The sequence below is a fragment of the Sciurus carolinensis genome, chromosome 8 (assembly GCF_902686445.1).
Source record: "Sciurus carolinensis chromosome 8, mSciCar1.2, whole genome shotgun sequence".
Classification (NCBI taxonomy): domain Eukaryota; kingdom Metazoa; phylum Chordata; class Mammalia; order Rodentia; family Sciuridae; genus Sciurus; species Sciurus carolinensis.
The window spans coordinates 141,838,956-141,861,644 of record NC_062220.1 but is presented as its reverse complement, the minus strand read 5'-3'; the positions used below and the strand labels follow the sequence as shown (position 1 = coordinate 141,861,644).

The 22,689-nt window shown below is 60.9% G+C and overlaps 1 protein-coding gene across 8 annotated transcripts in view; it reads left to right on the top strand.

Moving 5' to 3' along the window:
* The window catches only part of Rimbp2 (RIMS binding protein 2), a 77,935-nt gene extending 55,246 nt beyond the window's left edge, over positions 1-22,689 (top strand). The window contains exons 10-21 of one of the 8 annotated variants that reach the window (XR_007109774.1): positions 1-169; positions 1,567-1,713; positions 4,489-4,647; positions 7,032-7,718; positions 9,074-9,191; positions 13,001-13,185; positions 14,208-14,376; positions 15,677-15,780; positions 17,587-17,658; positions 19,436-19,570; positions 19,996-20,997; positions 21,680-21,696. The exon at positions 1-169 is cut by the window's left edge and continues 287 nt beyond it. Coding sequence is in view for 6 of the 8 variants with exons in the window: in XM_047560685.1 (XP_047416641.1) it covers positions 1-169; positions 1,567-1,713; positions 4,489-4,647; positions 7,032-7,718; positions 9,074-9,191; positions 13,001-13,185; positions 14,208-14,376; positions 15,677-15,780; positions 17,587-17,658; positions 19,436-19,570; positions 21,434-21,622 (2,134 nt within the window). In the remaining 2 variants the exon portion in view is untranslated. Of the gene's footprint in view, positions 170-1,566; positions 1,714-4,488; positions 4,648-7,031; positions 7,719-9,073; positions 9,192-13,000; positions 13,186-14,207; positions 14,377-15,676; positions 15,781-17,586; positions 17,659-19,435; positions 19,571-19,995 lie in introns of those variants that run through there. The other 7 variants (XM_047560686.1, XM_047560685.1, XM_047560687.1 and 4 more) reach the window with 7 other exon arrangements.

Genomic DNA, 22,689 nt, shown 5'->3' with positions numbered 1-22,689 from the left:
GCTGCACGGGCACATGCTGGAGCCCCCGGACATGCCAGGCACCGGCCCCGGGAGGCGGTCCCCTTCGCCCAGCCGCATCCTCCCGCAGCCGCAGGGGGCACCAGTGTCCACCACCGTTGCCAAGGCCATGGCCCGCGAGGCGGCACAGAGGGTGGCCGAGAGCAGCAGGGTACGTGAGGGCTTCCCTGCCGGCTGGTCCCTCTGCTCCAGGCCCCCGCCCAGGAGGCAGAAAGCACGTGGCCCCTGCACACCCAGAGCCACGGCCGCAGGTGCAGGAGAGGGTGCCACGGTCAGCCGTCACCCTCCGGGGTGTCCGGGCCTGACCCTGAGTTACAATGTGTTTTGCTTCTGCAAATATGTAGCCTGGAACCCCGGGGGTGCTGGGCACCTGCCTGTCTCAGGAGGCGACTGTGGAAAGTCCAGAAACAGGCTTGATTTGGGGGAGGGGGGCCTCGAACTGTCCACTGGACACCAGCAGGTCCTGTCTCCCTGGACTGGGTGTGGCCTGGCTTGCTCACGTCAGAGTCCCACTGCCATGTGTGTCTGAATGCACGCTGCACACGACACGTGTCTCTGCGTCCAGCGTGCACGCACACACACCTGCATTCAGACGTGCAGACACACCCGCGCTCTTGTAGGGGTGCGCTAGGCTGGGGGTGGGGCGCGTGGGCCGAGGCTGGTTGGTCCGTGCTCCAGACGATTTGCTCCATGAGACGTGAAGTGTCAGGTGGCAGCCTCCTCGGGCAGTGGACCCGGAGCTGCACTGGCCGGTCTCCTTCCCCAAGTCTCTTGGGTGCCACCTGCCAGGGTCCTGGTGTTTGGGTGATCCCAGTTTCCCTTTCAAGGAGGCAGGAGGGCCATGGGCAGGTGTGGGCACTCCAGGGGGCCTGTGTGACCCTGGGATGCTGGTGCTAGGACTGGGACATGCCTCCTGTACCCACCTCTGGGCTGGGCAAGGTCAGGGAACTGAGGAAGGGCCACCCCCGAGGTCAGAACCCAGCATCGCAGGTGTGCAGGAAGAGCACTTCCAACGCACACCCACCCAGGAGGCAGCCTCGCCCGCAGCAGTGCCCTGGCCTCGGGCGCACTGGGCATGGACTGTCCCGTGGCCTCTCCTAAGTTGTTCCAAGGCTGCTGACGCCTCGAGAACTAGGCCTAAACTGGAGCTGACTGAGGCGATCCCCCAGGGCACAGCCTCCTGAGTGGGACTTCTGGCCGAGGCCCTGAGGTGTCAGGGTGGCACCCTCGTCCCAGCCCCAGAGCCCAGCTGCTGTGTCCATGGGGCCTGCAACAACCTCCAGGCTGCTTGCAGACTGCGTCCATGGCTCACTAAAGCCAGTGGGGTGACCAGTGGACAGAGGGGTTCTTGCTGGGTGCACAGTCCCCCAGCAGAGGGAGAGGTGACTCTGGGGCCCGGCTGGGTCCCTGGGGGAGATGGAGAGGGCTCCCTTCCACAGTCCTTGGGGGCTTGTCTGGAGGCTGCTGCAGGGCCTGGTGCCGGGCAGGCGTGTCCCTGGCACCCACCTGACCAGCCCCAGCCCATCTCTGCCCCCTTCTCTTTCCAAGCTAGAGAAAAGGAGCCTTCTCCCCGAGAGGAGCAGCGTGGGACGCTGCGCCAGCTCGGACGAGGAGGACGGGCTCGCCTCCCCCGAGCTCAGGCGGCGGGGCACCTCTGTGGATGACTTCCTGCGGGGCTCCGAGCTCGGCAAGCCGGTGAGTCTGGGCCGGCCGCTGGGGCCACCAGGGTTTGGCGTTTGAGTCAGCGGTGGCCTGGTGTGGACGCCTCATTCCAGGACATTCCAAAAGCCTGACCGGAAGGCCTCCCCACCCTGCCCTGCTGGTGCTGGAACCTGGTGCTGGGCAGTTTCCTGGGGCAGGGCAGGGCTGGACTGGGCACTGCCTGGTCTCGATTTAGACAAACCTACCCTTTGTGCTTGCGTCTGTCAGTTGGGCCACGTTTGCTGGACATCTGCTCTGTGCTGGGCCGAGCGGGGCCTGGCGGGCTCGCCTGCAGCGTCCGCTCCTGTGCTCTTGATCAGAATTCCCTGGAAGGTGTGAAGAGCCAGCCCCAGACGACAGGGAGGAGTGGAACAGCTAATGGCCCAAGAGCCCCAGCCGGGTGCCCCACACACTCGGAGCCTGGGGCCCAGGACCATCACGTCCGCAGCGAGGCAGACAGCAAGGGCGCCGTGTCCACGACCAGCCTGCGGCTCGCTGCTGGCCATGGCTCCCCGTGTCAGCCAGTCACCAGCTTCTCCCCTCGAGTCTTCATGACACTGAAATTCCATTTGCGTTCGTTTAAGCAGAAGGAACAGAATGCGCAATAACGACGAAGGCAATAGAGGTTTAGTCACAGCGCATCACAGGGCGTCGGTGCAGCGGGACGCACGGCTGACATAGCTGCTCAGGGGCAAGGGGCTTTGGGGTCCAGCTCTTTGTGCTCTTGACCCTTCTCCTGTGGCTACAAAGTAGCTGCCATAGCTCAGTTATCACACCCTCATATGGTGACACCTCAAGGAGGAAGGAAAGCATAGACGGAAAGCAGACTTCCCACTATATCTTGCTGCGTGGATGAGGTCACAGGCCCTCCACCAGAGGACCAGTATCCTAGGAGCAGCTGCCAGGGATGATCTGCTCCCTTGGGGCTGGGAAACTGGTACTCAACAGGGGAAAGTTAGACTTCCTAAGGACCAATGCGCTGACCTGCCAGAGCCACCAGCTAGGTGACTTGCACCAACTTATCACAGACCTGGAGGCTGGAGGTCCAAGATCCAGGTGCCAGCCTAGCTGCTCCCCTGAGGCCTCCACGTCCTGTCCTCGTGTCCCCGCAGGGCCTTTTCCGGTACCTCTTCCTCTTCTCTTAAGGACAGCAGTCAGATGGCCGGGCCATCCTCCAGATCTTGTTTGAGCCTCATCACCTCTTCAGATACGGCACTGGTGGTTGGGGTCTGCACATGTGGGTTTGGGGCCCCCACTCAGGCCACACAAGGGTGAGCCATGGGCGTCCGCCACGGCTGTGCATTCTGTAGGTCTTTGTGTACCGCACGTGGCAGCGTGGCACATCACAATACGGAAGCTAGTGCCACTTCCACTCCACGTGCAGGGACACCAGAGCCCAAGGCCCAGGGTCTCTGTTCAAGGCCACGAGCTGGCCCTGGCAGAGCTGGTCTGTGTGTCCCCACACACTGTGACTCTCCACCCACCTGAGTTGATCGTCACACCCACTAGCATCCACTCAGCAAAACATATGAGACCCACCTCACTGCTGACCAGTGTGGCCGCCACGGGGGGCCCGAGCCCTCAAAGTACAGCAGGAAACCCAGCTAGACTTCCCTTCCATAAGACGAGCTGTGGATTCGACTGGGTTTTGATTCCAGTTTAGGTGGTGTGAATTTAGGTGGCCACGCCCATGCTGGCTCCATCATCCACGGCTGCTCTGGGCCTGTTCTCACGGGTAAGGGTGGAAGCATGGCAGACCCTGGCTTTCACCTCCTTTCCTGGCTGACCAGGGCAGGGAGGCCACGGCCCACAGGTTCCTAGTGTTTCTTCAGATGTCTTTTCCTTCCCTTTTCAACAAAGAGCTTGCGTTTCCCAGACTCTGGCAGAAGTCTAGTCGCCTGCTTCACGTGGTCTTGACCACAGGGCAGGTGACCCTCATTTTCCATTTACAGCCGAGAGCTAAAGTTCTCTTTGAAAGAACATTCAAGCAAGTGTCCCTTCAAGGACACAGTAGTGAATCACATGGTGGCACGTGGCAGGTCGGGCCTGCAGCTGAGGGGGACAGCGGCAGGGATGTGCCCTCTGCGTTGCGGAGGCTCCGAGGGCTGGATGGCAGAGGCCCATCTGTAAGGCAGACGTGGCTGCTGGGAGGCCCCCGTGGCCACTGTGAGTGGCTGCCAGTGCTGCTGAATCTCAAAGTGCCGCTGAACTTGAAGACACTCCCATCCACCCTCCTGCACTGTCCCCAGGCTCCGCCCATCAGCATAGCCTCTATCGCTGTCAGGGGCCACTGGGGCCCCAGCCTGCGCGACTCTCCTGGCGGGCTGGACCGCCGGGCTGTGGGGCACCTGCCTAAGCCCCCAGTGATGTCTCCAGCTGTACACACCCCAGGCGGCCCCCAGACAACCCCCTGCTGGACGCTGATCCGCGTGTGGCCCGGCCCCTACGGTGGGCAGAGCTGCAACCTCCGGAGCCAGCCTTTGTCCAGCCAGTAGGTTGGAAAGGCAGATGGACCCATGAGTGCTGAGTGTGTGTGCTGTGAGCCACGTGGGTTCCGGCCTGTCCAGTGCCAGGTCTCTCCCCTCCTGCCAGGGCTGGGGTCGCCTCCTATGTGGCTTGGGCGGCTGTCCATGCCCAGCCTCTCCCTCACCTCGAAGGAGCAGCACCTGACAAACCCCTGCTGCCACGGCTGTGAGCTCCATGATGTGACGGGGGACCTGGGCCAGCTGCAGGGGCCCACCCATAAGCCTCCCCTTCTCTGGCCTGCAGCCCCACTGTTGCCACGGAGACGAGTACCACACGGAGAGCAGCCGGGGCTCGGACCTCTCGGACATCATGGAGGAGGACGAGGAGGAGCTGTACTCCGAGATGCAGCTGGAGGATGGGGGCCGGCGGCGGCCCAGCGGCACCTCCCACAACGCTCTCAAGGTGAGTGGCTGGCGGAGGGGACACGGCGCCCTCCCGCGGTCCCCACTGCGCCGCCTGGTCCCTTGCTGGGGCTGCCGGGCTGGCTCCCCAGGCCCTCGCCCTGCAGCCAGAGCCGGGGTTGGACTTGCTTCTCCTCACTATTGAACGTGCAGCCAGGAGGCACCTGTAGCTCCCAACCCTTTGCCAAAAGGCCTGGGTACAGCGCCTGGGGCACCCGTGCGGGACCAGGAGTGGAATTGGGAGCGAGAGCAGCTTCTGGGTCAGAACCAGAGGGCAGGGGCAGCTGCTGGGGCGGTGCACAGTGCTGCAGGGGCGGGGTCAGGCGGGTCCCTGTGGAGTCCAGGGAAGGGCCGGCATGGGGGACGATCCCGGGTCCATCACAGAAGGCCCTGAGGGAGGACAGACTGGAGGCTCCGCTAGGAGGGAGCACAGACCACCCTTCCTGCAGCGAAGCCATGGGAGGGGCTGGAGGGGGCTAGTCCATGGAGAGCCCACCTGTGACGCTCAGGAGCCAGCAGGAGACCCGTCTGCCCTGCCTGGGGAGGTGTTTGCCGCCGCCGCCGCCGTTACTGGGCCCCAAGCCCAGCCCACGCACTGTGTCTGCTGGGCAGTGCAGGCAGAAGGCCTTGTGTGGGGGGCCCCCAGGAGAGGCAGGGAAGGCGTGGCCCCACCCTAGCACTTCCCGACCAGCAGCTGTGGGACCGCTGGGCTTTAAGAACAGAAGGGCCTTGCAGAGCCTCCGGCTGCCTTCGCCTGGGCACACAGCCTGCGTGTTGAGCGGTGGTCAGAAGGCGGCTCCAACCCAGTGACTGACTCGCCACCTCCCTGTGTAGACAAGGCTGACTAAGACCCCGGCAAAGGTCCCCTGGGGAGTCCTGGCACTACAGAACCCTCCAGGCCCCTGTGCAACTCCTGCATGGTGGTGGCCTGTGCTGTTCCCAGCAGCCCAGCCCCGGGGAGCACCTGGAGCAGGAGTCATGGTGGCTGGGTGCCCAGTCCAGTGTCCCACACACCCCAGGGCAGCTTCCGGGAGTACCCGAGGCGGCCGGGAGGTGTGCCCCTCCTTTGGGTGGCAGAGGATGCTGGGGGGCTTCTCCCCTCTGGTGGCCACCAGAGAGCCAGCAAGGCCCTTACAGAGCCACAGCTCAGGCTGCAGGGTGGGTCACAGTGGCAGGAGGGGCCCGTGGCCACAGCCTTGCTGCATGCGCCCACTCAGTGACCAAACTCCTAAAAAATTTTGGATTTCTGGATTCTGTTTGGAAACTGCCAGATACAGGTGGAGATCTGGACACCTGGGCTCACGTTCCCACATGGCAGTGACTGGCTGCCACCAAGCCAGGTTGCCTGATGAGATCAGGCCTGGGTCTGTCCCCGGCCTGAGCCCTGCTTGCTCATCCAGTCCCCGCTGGCCCTGGAGAGCACTGTGCAACCCTCCCTGTGCTCCAGTTGGCTCCTCACCCTGCTGTTGGTCACAGGCCTATGGCATTGGCAATGGAGAGAAGCAGAGGCCCCCTGCCCGCCTGGCATGCAGTGGTGCCAAGCACAGTAGGCCCTACACCAGGAAAACCCTCTGCACCGAGCTTGAGGAGCCCACAGCCCAGTGGTCTTGGGCCTCACCTAAGCCCCCAGTCCTACGGCAGGGGAGACAAAGGTGCCTTGTGGCAGGGTCAGGTGAGCTACCAGCGGAGAGGCGGGTAGAAGTGTCCTCCAGCAGCAGGACCGTCCTTCTAGTAGAGCAGGAGGCGGGGGCCATTCCCAGCAGAGGGAAGGGAAGTCGTGCCGACAGGGGGCCCGAGCCCCGTGAGTGCTTGGGAAGCAGCCCCTGGTGTGGGGCTACAGCAGAGCCAGAGGCCTGTCCTCTGCAGTGAGAGCCTGAGGCTGCAGCGGGCCCTTCTCTAGCCACAGGCAGGGCACAAGCCTCCGGGAGTCTGGCCTCACACGGCTTTTGCTTGAGCTGCGGCGGTTGGGGGGTGTGATTCAGCAGCCAGGAGCCGTGGTGCGCTCTGTGCTCAGCCCAGCCGACTCTGGTGGGCTCGGCACCTGTGGCGGCCTCCTGGGTCTTCAAGGATGCAGCTGCGGGCAGCAGGCACAGGTCTGCTGGCACTCTGGGCACGCACTGTGTGGAGCACTGCTCGGGGCTGGGAGTCCCTGCCTCTGGGCTGTCACCTCCCTCCTGGTTCACCCACATGGCCTCGGCTCCTGACGGCCTGCCGACTGTCCCATGCGCTGTCCCACTGTGGCTGGGCATGGATACTCCTCCGTCTGCTGCGCTCCAGAGCCTGTGGGCGTGCGGCCCCCACCTGGCCAAGACTAACTGTGTATTTTCTCTCCCTTGGCCTCGCCCACGGTTGCCGTGGCGGCTCACGCTGCCCACCCGCCCGTAGGAGTGCTATAAGCCTAGGAGCCCGGAAGGCGCCTCCCGGGGACAGCCTGAGGGCCCCCCGCAGCCCCTCCGCAGTAAGCGGCTTTGCAGTATCCCCGAGGTAGCCGAGGAGGACACAGACCACTGGGAGCCGCTGCTCAGGCAGGGCTCCGGCGCCGCCAAGGCCAGGGTGCTGCTGGCTGTGCTGCCTGGGCCCGCGGTCCCGCAGGCCTCCTGGCCCCCTGCCAAGCACAGAGCCCCCGGGGCCCACCTGGAGGACCTCCTGGAAGACAGAGGCTGTCGGCCCAGCCGCTGGGCCACCAGGAGCCCCGACAGCGGCCTGGACTGTGGCAGTGAGGAGGAGGAACCACGGTCCAGCTTCAGGAGCTCCCCGGCCCAGGGCAGCCCAGGCCCCCACCACTGTCCCTGCAGGAGAGGCCTGAGGCCTCTGCTGGCCCGGCGGCGGACACTGACCCGGCAGAGCAGCATAGAAGAGGACTTTGGGGAACAGGTGGAGCCCAGTGACACCACCAGGAGCGGTGACACGCCCCCCCGCCCGGAGAGGTCCGTGCCCAGGCAGCACGGCTGGGACGAGGCCGCCGAGCAGCAAGACTCGCGGGGCGTCTGGAGGAAGGGCACAGCCGTGCCCGGCAGCAGGGCGGCTGTCCAGCAGGCACAGCCTCCTCCCAGAGTGGCCGACGGCCCCGTGGTGTGTGAAGTGAACCCTTTCCACACGCGCTTGCCAAACCAATCCCTGATCATTCTTCCGTTGGCTTTTCGCTTGGTTCTGATTTGGGGTGTCCATCCTGGGGCCTCTCGCCGCGCTCCTTGGTTTTCCCTGCACCTTTGATTTGTTGATTCCCATCGCTTCCGATGCTTGGCCATGCCGGAGATTTCTTTGCTTTGCTTTAGAGTAACGATTCCTCCCCGGAATCAGAGATGATCACGGCTGTGATTACAAGGACAACTGAATCTAAATTTTAATTAAGGGTTAGCTGAACGATGAGCGTCCCAACGTCTGCACATTTTTTTCTAAAATGGACTTATTTAGGACTCCCCATATTGCTGAAGGATTTTTTGAGGGGGGTGTGTTTTAGTTGTTTTTTTGGCCTTCATCCATGATTTTTTGTAAACGTAGAACAGCTATTGAAGCAACTCATTTCTGCATATTGTTTTCAAGTTTTACTTTGCTTTGTCCCTCTGGGTCCACTGGTTCCAGAACTAATTTTCCATTACTAGCCATGGACGCGTCCCCTGCCTGGCGGCCTGGCTTGCTCGTTGGCTTTCTGGGTCAGGGGTACATTCAGGGCCTCATCCGTCTCCGTCACGTCCATTCAGGGCATTCCCTTCCACTGGGCATGCGTTGGGCCATCAGCACGGTGCCAGGCTGGGTCTGGGCCCCCACACGGGGTGCCCCACACTTGGCTCTGCAGCAGCAAGGCGTGGGCCGCCCCCTCCTCCCATCCCCAGAGTCCTCGCTAGGCTGGGCTTGCTGAGCTTCCCTCTGACCACCAGCGTGGAGGTGGACTTCCCTGTGAAGGGAACCTCTGTGGGACAGCCCAGAACCAGGTCAGTCTTCAGACGGGGGCCGACCCTGGCCGTGAGTTTCCAATCCTGGTAACAGAAGCCTCCGCCCGAGATTCGGAAACCTCACTTGCTATGTCTACCCAGGTGGGACGTTGGAACCACAGAGCTTTCCCATTGGTGTGGCAGCCGGGCGCAGGTGCGTGGAGGCCAGCCGAGGGCTAGTGTGGCCAAAGGCGCCAGTGTCCCGAGAGCCACTGTCACGTGGTCTGAAACACTGGCTCAGCGGCAGTAGCAGCAACGAGGACCCCGCCCACAGCTCATTTTTGCCCCCGCCCCACTGTGGTGCTTCAGACGCGACTCTGGTGCAGGAGAGAGGCCTGTGGCCAGGCTGCTTCCTCCCGGCCATTCAGCTAACCTTTCAGTTAAAAGCTAAGTTTAGTTGCCTTTAGAGCTTCTGCTTCCGATTTGACTGATTTGGCTAACTGCTCTCTCCCTCCCATGCTGGTGAGACTGACCACCTTTCTGTTTTGTCTCCAGATTCTAGGAAACCCAGCATCTGCCGGACGGGTGGACAGGGCGGATCACGTGGGCCGGAGGTTTTCCCACGGTGGCACTGGTCCTCAGCGGCCCCGGCCGACGGTAGTGCCATCTCTTGGTTAGTGACTGGGGCTGTCTCTCTCTCTCTCTCTGCCCACCTCACACATCGACTGCTGTCTTCCATCTGAGCATCACACGCTATTTAGGGACAGCATTTTCAACTAGACACAGCAAACCACAGTCACCCATGGCGTGGAGGAGGTAGGAAGGGCAGCTCAGGGCAGCAAGCCCCCGCAGTGTTCTCAGGCACTCCTGCTGGCCTCTCCCTGCCGCCAACAGGGTTCCCAAGTGGCCTTGGAGGGACCGTGGGCAGCGGCTCTCAGGACACTCAGGGCCAAGGCTGGGACAGAGGCAGAGCAGGTGGTGGTGAGTGCCACACTCCTGCAGAGGCGCCCGCGGGGGAGAGAGGCCTGGGTGCCCAGACGTGCTGGCGGTGGGCAAGAGGTTGGGAGAAGAGGCCCGCGAGGCCACATGTGCTCCCGCCTCCCCAGGCCGCGCCCCTCCCTGCCGGGCCGTCCCACCCTCATGACTCCCGCTGGGTGGTCTCCCTATACACGTGCTCCAGGGCAGAGGGCCAGAGGAGGGGTCCTCACTGCCCAGGGAGCAGGGGCCTGGCTCTTCCTCCAGCCTGTTCACTGGGCTCTCTTCCCGTGAAGGTACCATGATCTTTGGTCCAGGGTGTGGGCTTGCTTAGAGGAAAAGAGGACCTTGGGCGAAGGCCGCATGATGGTCAAGCGAGAACACTGTGGCCTTCGGTATTCTGTTTCCCAAAATCGAAGCCTGCGAATACCGTGCGTCTGCCTCGGTCTACGTGACGCCTCGCGACCCCGAGCCATCCGATCAGCACACAGGGTGCTCCACATGGCGGGGACGGCTCTGGAGAGCACTGAGGTGGCCTGGCTCCCTGCGTGTTTGTGCCTTGAGCGAGTTGTGCGGACCTGTCCGGAAAGGCCTGAGGACTGCTCTCCTAAGCACCAGGCGACTGCAGAGCTGTCTTCAGTGCTCCCCTGCGACCCTCCTGTTCTGCCGTGCTCCCCGTGGCTGGCCGCTGAGCTGTGGGTGAGGTGGGAAGCACGCCGTGTCCATGTGCAGAGAGGGAGTTCAGAATAGCCGGGTCAACACAACTTTGCAGAGGACCGCTCCCGCCAGTGTCCTGCCAGGAGGAAGGGAAATGCCTGGGCTGCTCACGGGAGGACGCCCCGCAGGACAGCGGTCAGCCCCCTGCAGGGCAGACGCACCAGCTGGTGAGGTTCTAGCCCTGGTCTTACATACCAGGGACAGAGGCCCGGTTCCTCCCAGGGCAGGTGGGCCATGCCCACTCTGTCCAGGCTAGACCAGCTGCTAGTGGTGTTTCACCCATGTCCAGCGGCCACTGAGGATGCCAAGGCCTCCTGGTCAGTCCCAGCCCTGGAGAGCCAAGTCCCAGGGTATGTCCAGGGAGGCCACCAGTCTCCCGTCTAGCCAGTTCTACAACACCAGGGCTCCCTCTCTCAAGACCTGCCACGTGGTCACGTCGTGCCGATGACCTCGTGCCCGGGTCCCACCCGCCTCCCAGGAACAGACAGGGTCAGCGCGGCGTCCTGCTGCCAGGCAAGAGCCTTCCATGGAGAGTCGTCTCCTTGCTGGATTCTGTGCCCCATGCCCCCCGGCTGTGGCGGCCATACGTCCTCGCCAGTGAGTCTCTGGCCTCCCTGATTTGAGGGGCTGCACTCCTGTGCAGGCAGAGGCGGGCTGAGGGCACCTCCTGAGCCAACTTAGCCCTGACCCCTGGGCTTCCCACCAGGTCATGCCACACAAACTCCACTCAAGGTACAGAAGCACAGCAGGCCATGGGCAGCACGTGCTGGCCAGTCCATGGCCAGTCCTGCCCCGCGGGCAGCTGCTGCAGCTGCAGCTGTGCCCTCAGACCCCCTAGCTCTGCGTGAAGGTTCCTCCGTAAACCCAGCGGCTGCTCCCAGCTCTGCACCAGCCTCCATTAGTGGGCAGGACGGGACTGGGCCAGCACCCACTGGGTGCCGGTTTGGGCTCACGTTTAGTTCAGAAACAGAAGAAAAGTATTGCTGGGTCTTCTATTCGACTGATCAACAGTCAAAACAACGTGAAGAACTTACTAACACGAGTTAAAAGACAGAACAAAACAACTGAACTAAACAAAAACAGTGACAAAGCACAGATCACCTGGGGCCCCTCGGGCCTGCGTGGAACTGAGGGCAGAGCTCATGCATCTGAAGCCTGCGTGGAACTGAGGGCAGAGCTCGCCGCATCTGAAGCCTGCGTGGAACTGAGGGCAGAGCTCGCCGCATCTGAAGCCTGCGTGGAACTGAGGGCAGAGCTCGCCGCATCTGAAGCCTGCGTGGAACTGAGGGCAGAGCTCGCCGCATCTGAAGCCTGCGTGGAACTGAGGGCAGGGCTCGCTGCATCTGAAGCCTGCGTGGAACTGAGGGCAGAGCTCATGCATCTGAAGCCTGCGTGGAACTGAGGGCAGAGCTCGCCGCATCTGAAGCCTGCGTGGAACTGAGGGCAGGGCTCACTGCATCTGAAGCCTGCGTGGAACTGAGGGCAGGGCTCACTGCATCTGAAGCCTGCGTGGAACTGAGGGCAGGGCTCGCTGCATCTGAAGCCTGCGTGGAACTGAGGGCAGGGCTCGCTGCATCTGAAGCCTGCGTGGAACTGAGGGCAGAGCTCATGCATCTGAAGCCTGCGTGGAACTGAGGGCAGAGCTCGCCGCATCTGAAGCCTGCGTGGAACTGAGGGCAGGGCTCACTGCATCTGAAGCCTGCGCTCCCCACGGCCCCCGGGCATTCCAGTTTTAAACCCAGTCTTTTTGCTGGGTTAGAATTCCACTCATTTGGTCATCTCCCTGCCCCCTGTCCTGTCCCACCTCCCTCATCACAGGTTGGGGACAGCAGTTGGCCAGTTGTTCCCAACCCTCCCTCCCGGCAGCTGATCTGAGGCTGCCTCACGCACTGGTGACCGGGACAGCCTTGGCCCCAGGGCCCTGTCTCCCTGTGAGTCTGTATCCAACCGTAAATGCTGCCACAGGTCCCCACAGGTCCCCACAGCCAGCCCTCAGCGTCTGCGGGCACATCCTCGGTCACCCAGCCGCAGGAGCACATGAGGGCCTCCCTGGTGGTTCTGTTCTCAGCAGTTCAGTGACAGCACCGATGCTCATCCGGAGGTGGCCTGGCAACAGGGATGCCCTAGGTCATGCGCAAGCACAGCCTGTGCCAGGGACCCGAGCACTGTGGATTCCCGTGTTGCAGGCGGTCATGGGCCAGCTCCCTGCAGTGGACAACTGCATACCCAGTGACCTCTAGCGGGACAGCACACATTGCGTTTCAGAAAGGGTCGGATCTAAAAGCTGGGAGGTGGGCAGAGTGGAACCCCGTTGGGCTGGGAAATCGGCCCGTCACCACACTGGGGACCGACTTGCTGTCCACTCAGCTAAGTGAGCAGCTGGGTTCCCACGTGGAGCTCTGGCCGAGACCTGCATGCGTTGTAAACTGCCGCGCTCTAGCCTCGTGGCCTGTGGAGCCCGTGGCCCTGCGAAGGGCACCGCTGTGGCTCTGCAGGGGCTGCGCCTGGGGCCCGAGCACCTGCTCTGGCGGTCCACTCTGGTGGGGCCACCACGTGCCCTGTTCTCACTGCTCTGGCTCCAGCGCACTGGCCAGGGTGAGGTGGCTGGGTGCTACCAGCTGGTCATGTGTCTGGGGATCTCCAGGTCCCTTTTTGCCTCCAGTTGGGTCAGTGTTTGTAAAAGCACAGGAGCCAGGGCCCAGCCACCCCCGTGACAAGCCCATGCCAGGGGTGACTGCCCTTCTGAGTTGCAGGGCAGTCACTGGCCTCTGTTTACCCCACGTGCTCCAGACGAGTTCGCCGGGCGTGACCGCCTCTCTCCAGACTTCTACGAGGAGTCGGAGACCGACCCTGGAGCCGAGGAGCCCCCGGCCCGCATCTTCGTGGCTCTGTTTGACTACGACCCGCTCACCATGTCCCCAAACCCCGACGCTGCAGAGGAGGAGCTTCCCTTCAAGGAAGGACAGATCATCAAGGTGGGAAGGCTGCCCGCAGTGAGGGGTGCTGCTGAGGCGGGCTCACGGCAGGGGTCTGCCCAGAGCAGCCATGAGCCTTCCAGCCCTGGGCGGTGGCCCTTGGGCCCTTCGGGGCCTGTGGCGGGCAGCCTTGCCTGCCATGTGTGGCAATGTACACGGGGGTGTTCCAGGCCACCCTGGGCCGGGCGCTGGTTTGAGCCCGCGTTTAGTTTAGATGACGTTCAAAACCAGAAGAAATTCTCGCTGGGGCTACTGGCCTGACTGACAAAGCAACCCGCAGCACTTAACCCACAGCACTTAACCCGCAGCACTCTCTAGGACTTGCTGCTGCCGGCCCCCAGCACACCTGCCTGCTGTGGCCTGTGAGCTCTGGGTTCCTCAGCCTGGTGCTGCTGGGCAGCTTCAGGCTGCACATTTAGACAGTGCGAGCAGATGGGTAGGCGGGCAGGTGGGCAGGCCGGCCAGTGGAGGAGGGAAGGGAGGGAGCAAGGGGCGAGAGCGGCGGGCATGGAGAAGGGGCGGCAGGCCCTGCTGAGAGCAGAGGCTGGGCCCCGGACCCTGCCCCCAGCACCGCAGACGCCATGTGCTGCTGCCTGGGCCCCTGTCCAGCCTGCTGCTCGGGAGACGGGGAGGAGCTGGGCACACTTGCGGTTGGACCCATGAGGAACTTGCCACCCGTGGAGAGGGAGGGCCTCGCTGCCAGTCAGACCACCTCAGAAGTGGCCAGAAGGCCTGCGCCTGGCTCCATCTCCCCATCCTCCCTCACAGAGGGCCCCCTGTGCACACTTCAGTGCCCACTTCCCGGGCTCTGCGAGCCGTCCAAAGCCTGGCGGGGACGCTAGCTCTGGAGCCCGGGTCACAGGGAGGGCCCACATGCTCCCACAGCCTGCGTGTGGGGTCTGCGTAGGAGACGTGGTGCTTTGAGAGCGTCTTTTATGTTTGACGGGGTAGGACTCCGCTGCACGTGGGCTGACGTCTTCCTGGCCAGCCCGGCACAGTGCCCTGGTTTCCCACGGCTCCAGGTGTATGGCGATAAAGATGCTGACGGGTTCTACCGCGGGGAAACCTGCGCCCGGCTCGGCCTCATCCCCTGCAACATGGTCTCAGAGATCCACGCGGACGACGAGGAGATGACCGACCAGCTGCTGAGACAAGGCTTCCTCCCCCTGAGCACACCCGTGGAGAAAATAGGTGAGCCGGGCTCCCCAGGGCGGCTGCAGGCAGGGCAGCCGCGCGGCCTTCGGCACTGCTTTCCTCGGGCGGAACTCACTCTGCAGACCAGGGCTGCCATCACGCTGCCTGCTCCAGGGACACCCTTGTGCAAACGCAGGTGGTCTCCTGGAGGGAGGAGCTGCGACCCTGCCTGCGGCCCTCCTCCCCCGGGCACATCGGGCCTGTGCCTGCAGCCTGCGGTGTTCTCACAGCTCGGGACCTGAGGGAATCCTGAGCTGATGGGCCATGTTGGAAGCAGATGGGCAGCTTTCCTGGGGTGTGCATTTCTAAGGCCGGCCGGGCCTCTCGTCCTCAGCTGGGTCTGCTCCTCCCAAGGCTGGGGGCGCCTGCCCGTCCCTGTGGCACACCACGCTCTTCCCCTTCACCTGAGCCAGCCCGCAGCAGCCTGAGGCATGGGCAAAGCTGTGGTCAGCAAGCATGGGCAGCGCACCATGATCCTCCCTGTCCCTCGCGGAGAAGGCCTCCGCTGACGCTGTGGCACGGAAGGCCTGTTTCATGCCATCTGTATTTAAGGTCTGAAACGTCACAACGTCCAAATTAACTTCTTCATCAGACTTCAGACACGAAAGCCAATGGTTCACAGATCATACAGGGCTTTAAGGATGATCCCAAATTAAAAGAAAGGAAACAGCTTCCGCCTCCTTGGCATTAGTGAACTCGTGGTCCCAGGGGGTCCCACCTGGAAGTTGAGGCTGCGGGTGAACGTGAGGCCTGGCCCGGCTCCCTCTTGCCGTCACGGTCTTCCCCGGACCCTGCCCCAGCCTCCAGAGCCAGCAGCAGGCACGCCACGGAGGGACCTGCCTCGGTCCGTGGCATCGCGAGGTTGGAAGTTCCACCCTCCCACATGCCGCCAGGCAAGGGACTCAAGCCAAGATGTGCCCTGCTCCGGTGACACTGGCGAAGCCACCCCTGGAGGACAGCTGCCTGCTAACTTGGTTTTGCTGTCGTGACCAATTTGGGCTCAGGGGTCGTCCCCAGAGCAGCCCTCAAACCTTCCCTCGCCTGTCGGCCTCCCCACCCTGAGCTGGCCACACCCCTGAGCCGCTGCCCAAGAGTGGCCCTGCCGGGAGAACACCCCAGAGCAGGACCGCGCCTGCACCCGCACCCGGGCCCTGAGCTGGTGGAGGGCGTGGGCACACAAGCCGGTGCCACGCTGGGGAGACCACCAGCCAAAGCGACCTCCCAACACTCAGGGTCCTGAGCTCGCGCCTGTTGTGAGGTGCCATCTCAACGGCCTCCTCTTCCCTGTGGTTTGCAGAGAGAGGTAGAAGAAGCAGCAGGCGGCGCTCCGTGTCCACAAGAAGAGTGGTGGCTCTCTACGACTACGACCCCAGGGAGAGCTCGCCCAATGTGGACGTCGAGGTAGGGCCTGCACCCGAACCCGGGGGAGCCGCCTGCCCCCGACAGGGGCGCCAGCCACCGCAGGCAGGGCACCCGAGCCAGAGGGACCATCATGAGGATAGCAGGCCAAGGGAAGCCATGATCTTCCCAGGGAAAACATGGAAGCCCCACTGACAAGGCAGCCCCATGGCCACGGCAGACCCCACAGACAAGGCAGCCCCCATGGTCACTGCAGACCGCACAGACAAGGCAGCCCCCATGGCCACGGGAGACCCAGAGACAAGGCAGCCCCATGGCCACGGGAGACCCCACAGACAAGGCAGCCCCATGACCACGGCAGACCCAGAGACAAGGCAGCCCCATGGCCACGGCAGACCCCACAGACAAGGCAGCCCCATGGCCACGGCAGACCCAGAGACAAGGCAGCCCCATGGCCACGGCAGACCCAGAGACAAGGCTGCCCCATGGCCACGGCAGACCCAGAGACAAGGCTGCCCCATGGCCACGGCAGACCCAGAGACAAGGCTGCCCCATGGCCACGGGAGACCCATAGACAAGGCAGCCCCAGGGCCACAGCAGCCCCCGTACCCACAACAGATTCCATAGCCATAGTACCCCCACTGGACACAGTAGCCCCCCGGACACACTATTGGTCTCCGTGGCCAATACATTCTCTCATGCCCCATGCCCTAGTATCCCCTGGGACAGACAGACCCCAGCAGCCACGGCTTCAGTGGTCCCTGCTCAACTGTGGTCTGAGAAATTTCAGGGTGAAGGATGCACAGCGACAGTGCTGTTCTCAGTGTGGGCTGACTTCCCGAGGCCCTGCGCTGGCCCTGCCCGGCACAGCCCGCCGTGTGCCGCTGGCCCTGCGCTGCTGAGGGACCACACTCCGTCACCACTCCCTGTAATTCCTCGGTCACAGTGCCGAGCCGCACACTGAACGTCACCACAGGTGGGCGCGTCGGCAGAGCCGGCCTGGGTGGGCCTGTGGCGCTGCAGCCCTGGCACTGGCCGGAGGCGCAGGAGTGCAGGGCTGCTCTGCTCGACACACCCAGCCCTGGACCCACGTCCCCCTGGGCCGCTACAGGTAGCAGTTTGGGGTGCATGTTCACAGCGAGGTGTTGTTCTTCAGGAGAGAGAGAAAAGTCAAAGTCCACGTGTCCACTGAGCCCAAGCCAAGCCCCATGACAGCAGAGTCCATGGGACAGGGTGGCGGGGGTCCCTGCTTGGTGAAAGCAGCGGAGGCCCTGGTCTTCCCAGGCTTACGGGCAGGGGTCCTGCACCCCATGGGCACCCTCGTTCTCCTGTTTAGAAGTGGGATCTCGATGGGTTGGTTAGTTTTTGGTAGCCTCCACTGGCTCGTCCCTCGTCTCCGTTTCCATGGTCTGAATGTGGGGGACGATGGGTTCCCGAGGACAGGGCCCTGTGTTCAGCATGCCTGCCTCTGGGCCGACACACAGCAGGCACCGAGTTCCCAGCACCTTGGAGCGGGAGTCTTAGTGCTCAGCCAGGGCGGGGTGGGGCCACCCTCACTCTCAGGACGGCCCCACGATGCCAGGCCTCGGTGTCCAGGCGACCAGCTTGAAAACTGCATCACCAGTGGACAATGACGCGCTCTTGAGGCTCGTCCAGGATTAAAGCCCTGCAGGCATTTCTTTCTAGGTGGACATCATCCTGAGGTGTAGAACTTTCTAGAAGGCCGCGGGCTTTGTACCTGGCTTCCTTGTGTGATTGAAGCACAGTTCTCAGTCAGATCACCAAGAGCTTGTTTTCAAAAACAACTTCTTGTAACAAAATGCTGTGCACTTTATGTTCTCTCTACAGGCTGAACTTACATTTTGCACTGGAGATATTATTACAGTTTTTGGTGAAATCGATGAAGACGGATTTTATTATGTAAGTGTTTCAAACATCCAGAAGCACCATCTCATTCCTTTTGTGCATTTTTTAAAGTTTGCCTGCCCTTTCTCCTAAGATCATCACTCTTCAGCAATGTTTAGATTAGCATTACTACAAGCTGGAGGGTCCGCCTAGCTTGCTTGCTCTTTCTTCTGAGTTGCAATAATACAGAAAGTTGGTTCATCGCTTCTTTTTTGGTTAATAATGGTGTTTTCCGCATAGCTAAACTATAGACAAAATAAACACATTCATATTCTGACATTTTAAAATTGCCATCATCCAAATAGTCACATAATAATTTAATGTTCTAGACTATTTATTGCATAGGTGATAAAGTAATTTTCGTATAGGGAAGGTAAGAAACAAGCAAGAAAAAACTCAATAGACAGAAAAAATCCCGGAGACTCTGCACTACCCTGCACCTGCAGCTGAGGCGTGGGCAGTCCAGAATCCCCGGGACCTCTCCAAACACCCCCACGCTCTACCTCACGTACTGGGCTCCTTCCTTCTCTGTCCCTGTGGCTATTTCTCTAATATTCCCCAGGGAGAGAAGGAAGGGATGCTGGGGGAGGGGACGCCTCGCCTGATTGAGCCCATGATCACCTAGGGGTATGTGGTTATTTTTAAAGCATTGGATTGATTTCCTGGCATTTTCTTCAGAAGTTGTTTGTGTTCCAGAAATGATACTGGTCTGCGTTCTCTGGAATCTCTTTGCTGTGGCTTTTATTTTCAGGATTATTCTAGAGTTACTGATTGAGCTGGAGGGCTTCCCTCTTCTCTTTTCCTGGGCTGTGAAATAGATTAAATGATTTTTGGAATTACTATTAGTGGAAGGTTATTAGCTGCTTAAAAACCTTCTAGGTTCGCTATCTTTTGAGAATGTATTTGCACAGTTTTCATTTGCTTGAATGGTTATCTTGAGTCAGTTTTTAAGAAGCTGCACACCTGTATGAAACCATATCTTCCATCTAGGTTTTCAAACATGTGCACAGATTGGACCAGTAGGTGGCCTGTTGCTGTCCACTGGGTCCTTACATGGACAGGAGCTTTTCACCCCAAGGCAGCAGGCCAACCCCTTTGCATCACTCCCTGTGTCTTGTGAGGAAGCAGAACTCCATGTTGTCGAGACCATTCTTTTTAAGATAGGGTCTTACTATGTTGTCCAGGCTGGCCTCTAATTCTTGGACTCAAGCCATCCTCCTGCCTCAGCCTCCTCAGTGCTGGGGCTACACGACCTGCTAGGGACCAGACAATTCTGAACTGGGTTTGGGCACTTGCAGGACAGGCTGGTGGATGGAGGGACTAGGAGAGGTGACCGTGGGCTCCTAACCCTGTGTCCTTGTGCCCAGCACGCAGCTGGGCACATACATAAACACGTCAGTGAGTAGAAAGGCCTGGAAGGATGGATGCCAACCAATCCAGGCCGCGCGCTGAGGTGGTGCTGGTGGACGCCTTCCTTCCCTGCTTGTCAGAATCTCACGGTGTGGGAGGGCCAGCCTGAGCCTGGCTCCTGCCCTTCCTGCTCTGCTCCCAAGGTCACGTCCTCTGCTGGTCAGTGTTCCCGAGCTGTGGGACACGGAGGCCTCCCAGGGGGAGCTGGGGTCAGCCAGGCTGGAGGGCCACTGGAGAACCCGCTCGGCCGCTCCTGCTCTCCAGCGAATCCAGATCCCTGCGGGGGACGGCCTGTCCTTGAGCCCTTGAGCTCTGCTGCGGCTGCTCCCGTGACAGGCACTCTGACCAGGATAGACCCACCATGCTGCTCTGCCCTGTCCAGGGGGAGCTCAACGGGCAGAAAGGCCTGGTGCCTTCCAACTTCCTGGAAGAAGTGCCTGAGGACGTGGAAGTCTACCTCTCCGACGCCCCGTCCCCCTACTCTCAAGACGCGCCCCCGCGCGCCAAGGCGAAAAGGGTAAGCCGCCCCCCGTAGCCTCTCAGGCCCCGCCCCTGCCGAGTGCCGAGGTCGAGCTGGGCACTGCCGTTTCTGATGCGGGGCCGGAAAGCATACGCCCTGGGTTTTTTCCCTCCTGCCCTTCCATGGGGGTCACGCCTACAATGCTTGGTTCTAGACCTTCTCTCACACAAAAGACCCTGACCTTGACCCCTAGGACCACCCTGCCCCACACGACAGGTGCACATGTCAGTTGCTGGAGCGAGGCTGGGCAGGGACGGTCGCCCGCCCGCCTAGGGAGGGCCGCGGCCTCTGCAGCGCATTCGCTCAGAGGCCATGCTCACCTCTAGTGTCTCATCTTTTCTTTACGCCATCACCGCAAGTTCTTATCTGTCATGTTTTACGTCTATATCTTTATTTCTTCGTCATCTGCTTGGACACCGAAGAAGAGCGTTCATTTCACACCCTAATCAGGCATGTAGCCTTCACGTAAGTGAGCAGCTGGAGACACCTAGAGAGATGCCGACTTAAGCTACCTAACGGACCAGTGCGGTAGACTTAAGCTCCACTGTGGCCTAGAGAGGAAAGAAATATGTCTCAAAGCCCTGGACCTAAGCACTAGGCACCCCTCGGCCTCAGTTCACACAGCTGAATCCGTAGTGAGACGCATCAGCTTTAACGATCATTTCCTGCTATTTTCATTTCGAGCATTTGAAAGGCCGACCTTGGGAACATATTTCTTACCAGCCGATTGATTGTTTACATAAGTTCCAGCGTCTGCTCTTACTCAGAGCTGCGTATTGCATTGTTAGCCACCCCTGGAAAAGCACAAGCTACCTGATATATTTACTGTAGGAGGTTTTTCCTAAAAACAAAAACAAAAAGCACCTGTAGTTCAAGGTCAAGTAGAGGAGCAGTGCACAGAGGGGAGGTGTGGGCGCTGACCCGTGCGCCAGCACCCCACCTCCACCTGCGGAGCAAGCAGCCGCGCAGACGCGGCCAGGCCTGGGTACCAATGCAATAGTGCGCAGCTCAGAGGGTCGCACTGGGCGCAGGAGACGGTGACTTCAGGTGTGCTTTGGGATGCATCCCTAGGTGTTTTCTGCTAGGACTAGACCTTGATTCTGGATCCAAGCAAGCTTGAAGCCCTTGGCCTGTGCTCTTGCTGCCGCACAGTGGGGCCCGCTTAGCGGTGGGTTTGCTTGGGAGGTAGGGAACGGGGCGGTGACGGAGTCATGCAAGCCGGGCTCCCACCAGCTGCAAAAGACACCAGGCGGAGTGGCCGCCTGTGCGGTGGAGCAGAGCCCGCTCTCCGCGGCGCTCTCCTGAGCGCCTGGAGCATCCACACAGCAGAGCGCCACAGCCTAGACGGGGTGGAGCAGCGCCCTCGTGTGCAAACGGCAGAAGCATGGACAAGGGCCTTCAAGCTTTCTTCGATTGTAATTAAGGTTCATTTTAGTTTTTTTCTTTCAACCAGTGTGCCATCTCCAATCTTTCTACAGTATTCTAACCCACCCAAGAACATACCCAACATCACCAGGGTTTTCTATAAGTAGTTTTCAAATGCACCCAAATTCCCCGTAAGAACTTTTGCTTTTAAGACAACTGATGGGTCCTTGGCCAACGTGGCTATCAATCTGATTTAAGTGACTTCCCTGCTTTTAGTCTGAACTTACCATCAATTATGAGCCAGCTTTGTTTGCCAAAGCGGTGGCCACCCCTCTCCAGTGAGACGGAGAGCTGCCCCCAGCCAGGCCCTGGCGGGTGCTCGGGGAGCGGGCACGTGCAGGCTGAAAGCAGCGGCGGGAGCCGGGGCGCGCGTGGTACCGAGTGGATTGCTGTTGTTGGCCTCACACACTCAAACTGTCACAATGTACCTACTAGGTTCCTCCTGAGGGTTCAGGGACAGCAAGGAGAGCTCCATCCCCCACAGCCCATCTCCATTCGGGGTCACCTGCGCCATCTATGGGTTCTGGTAGTCCTGGGAGAGGCAGGGAAATGTCCTCAAGAAAGAAAAGGGGGCTGCTTTCCAAAGGCAAGAGGCTGCTGGCAAAGCTGGGCGCGGTGAAATGACTGCTGGGCTTCCGGACAACCGCCAAGTCCCTGTGGTTTTCTTTAATTCCAAACTAGGGTTCTCACGACTCAAGCACTTCCTAAAACCCAATCTCCTCCCGACACCAGTAGAGAAAAGCTCTTGCTCCACCACCACCCTAAGCCGCCGCGGGAGCAGAGGGGCTGTGGCCCCCTTCCCAGCCAGCGCGGCCGAGCTCGGTCCGGCCGAGTCTGGCTCGGGAGGCGGGCGGGCGTCCTGCTGCCAAGCAGGGCTCCGGGCGCCTCCTCCCCACCCGTAACCCCAGCCCTGTGCGTTTGCCACCCACCCTAGAGGGCCGCGTTCTAGCCCTCCTCCCACCCAGGCCCGCCCTCCCGCGCCGGCTCGCCTCCGTGTCTGCCTTACGAATGCACGTGGTCTGTACTGTCTAATAAAGCAGTGTGTACCGGTATCGTTGTCATTCCTGGTCTGCACCCCACCACCCCGCCGGGCAGCCAGCCCCACAGCTGCGCAGCTTCATGCCCTGTCCGTCTTTCCAAGCGAGCCAGCAAACACAGATGTTTACTATCGAGCATTCAAAACAGCCAGGGCGGGCAGTAGCTGCCTGGTAAGGCCCAGTGCCCGAGTGCCCACATTTGCTTTCATGTTACATGGTGTGGCACGTTCCTGCTACTCTCATTACTCGTCAAAGGCCACACCCCACACTCGACACGGAACAGCACACACAGCTCCCACGTCACGCACTGTCCACACAGAAACAGGCCCATCCCGCCTGCGGGACCCGTCCTGGGCCACCTCGATAGGGCATTTCCAGACGGCCCGTTGCTGGCAGGTGTATTTGATGGTCACCCTTTTGTAACCCTTGTCCTCTTTAGATGGTTTTTACTCTTTATACAGACTTTGACTGCCTTTCTTTTGTAACTGATGGAAGGTTTATAAACGAATGACCGAGCTCTCCCCGTGGTGTCTTCAAAACAATCTTGTAAACTGTAACTTAAGTGTGTAGATTAAAAAGAAATTGCTCCACGTGTGGTTACATACTGTGTGGGTGTGTGCATGTGTACAGCTAGTGTAAAATATTTTCTAGAAA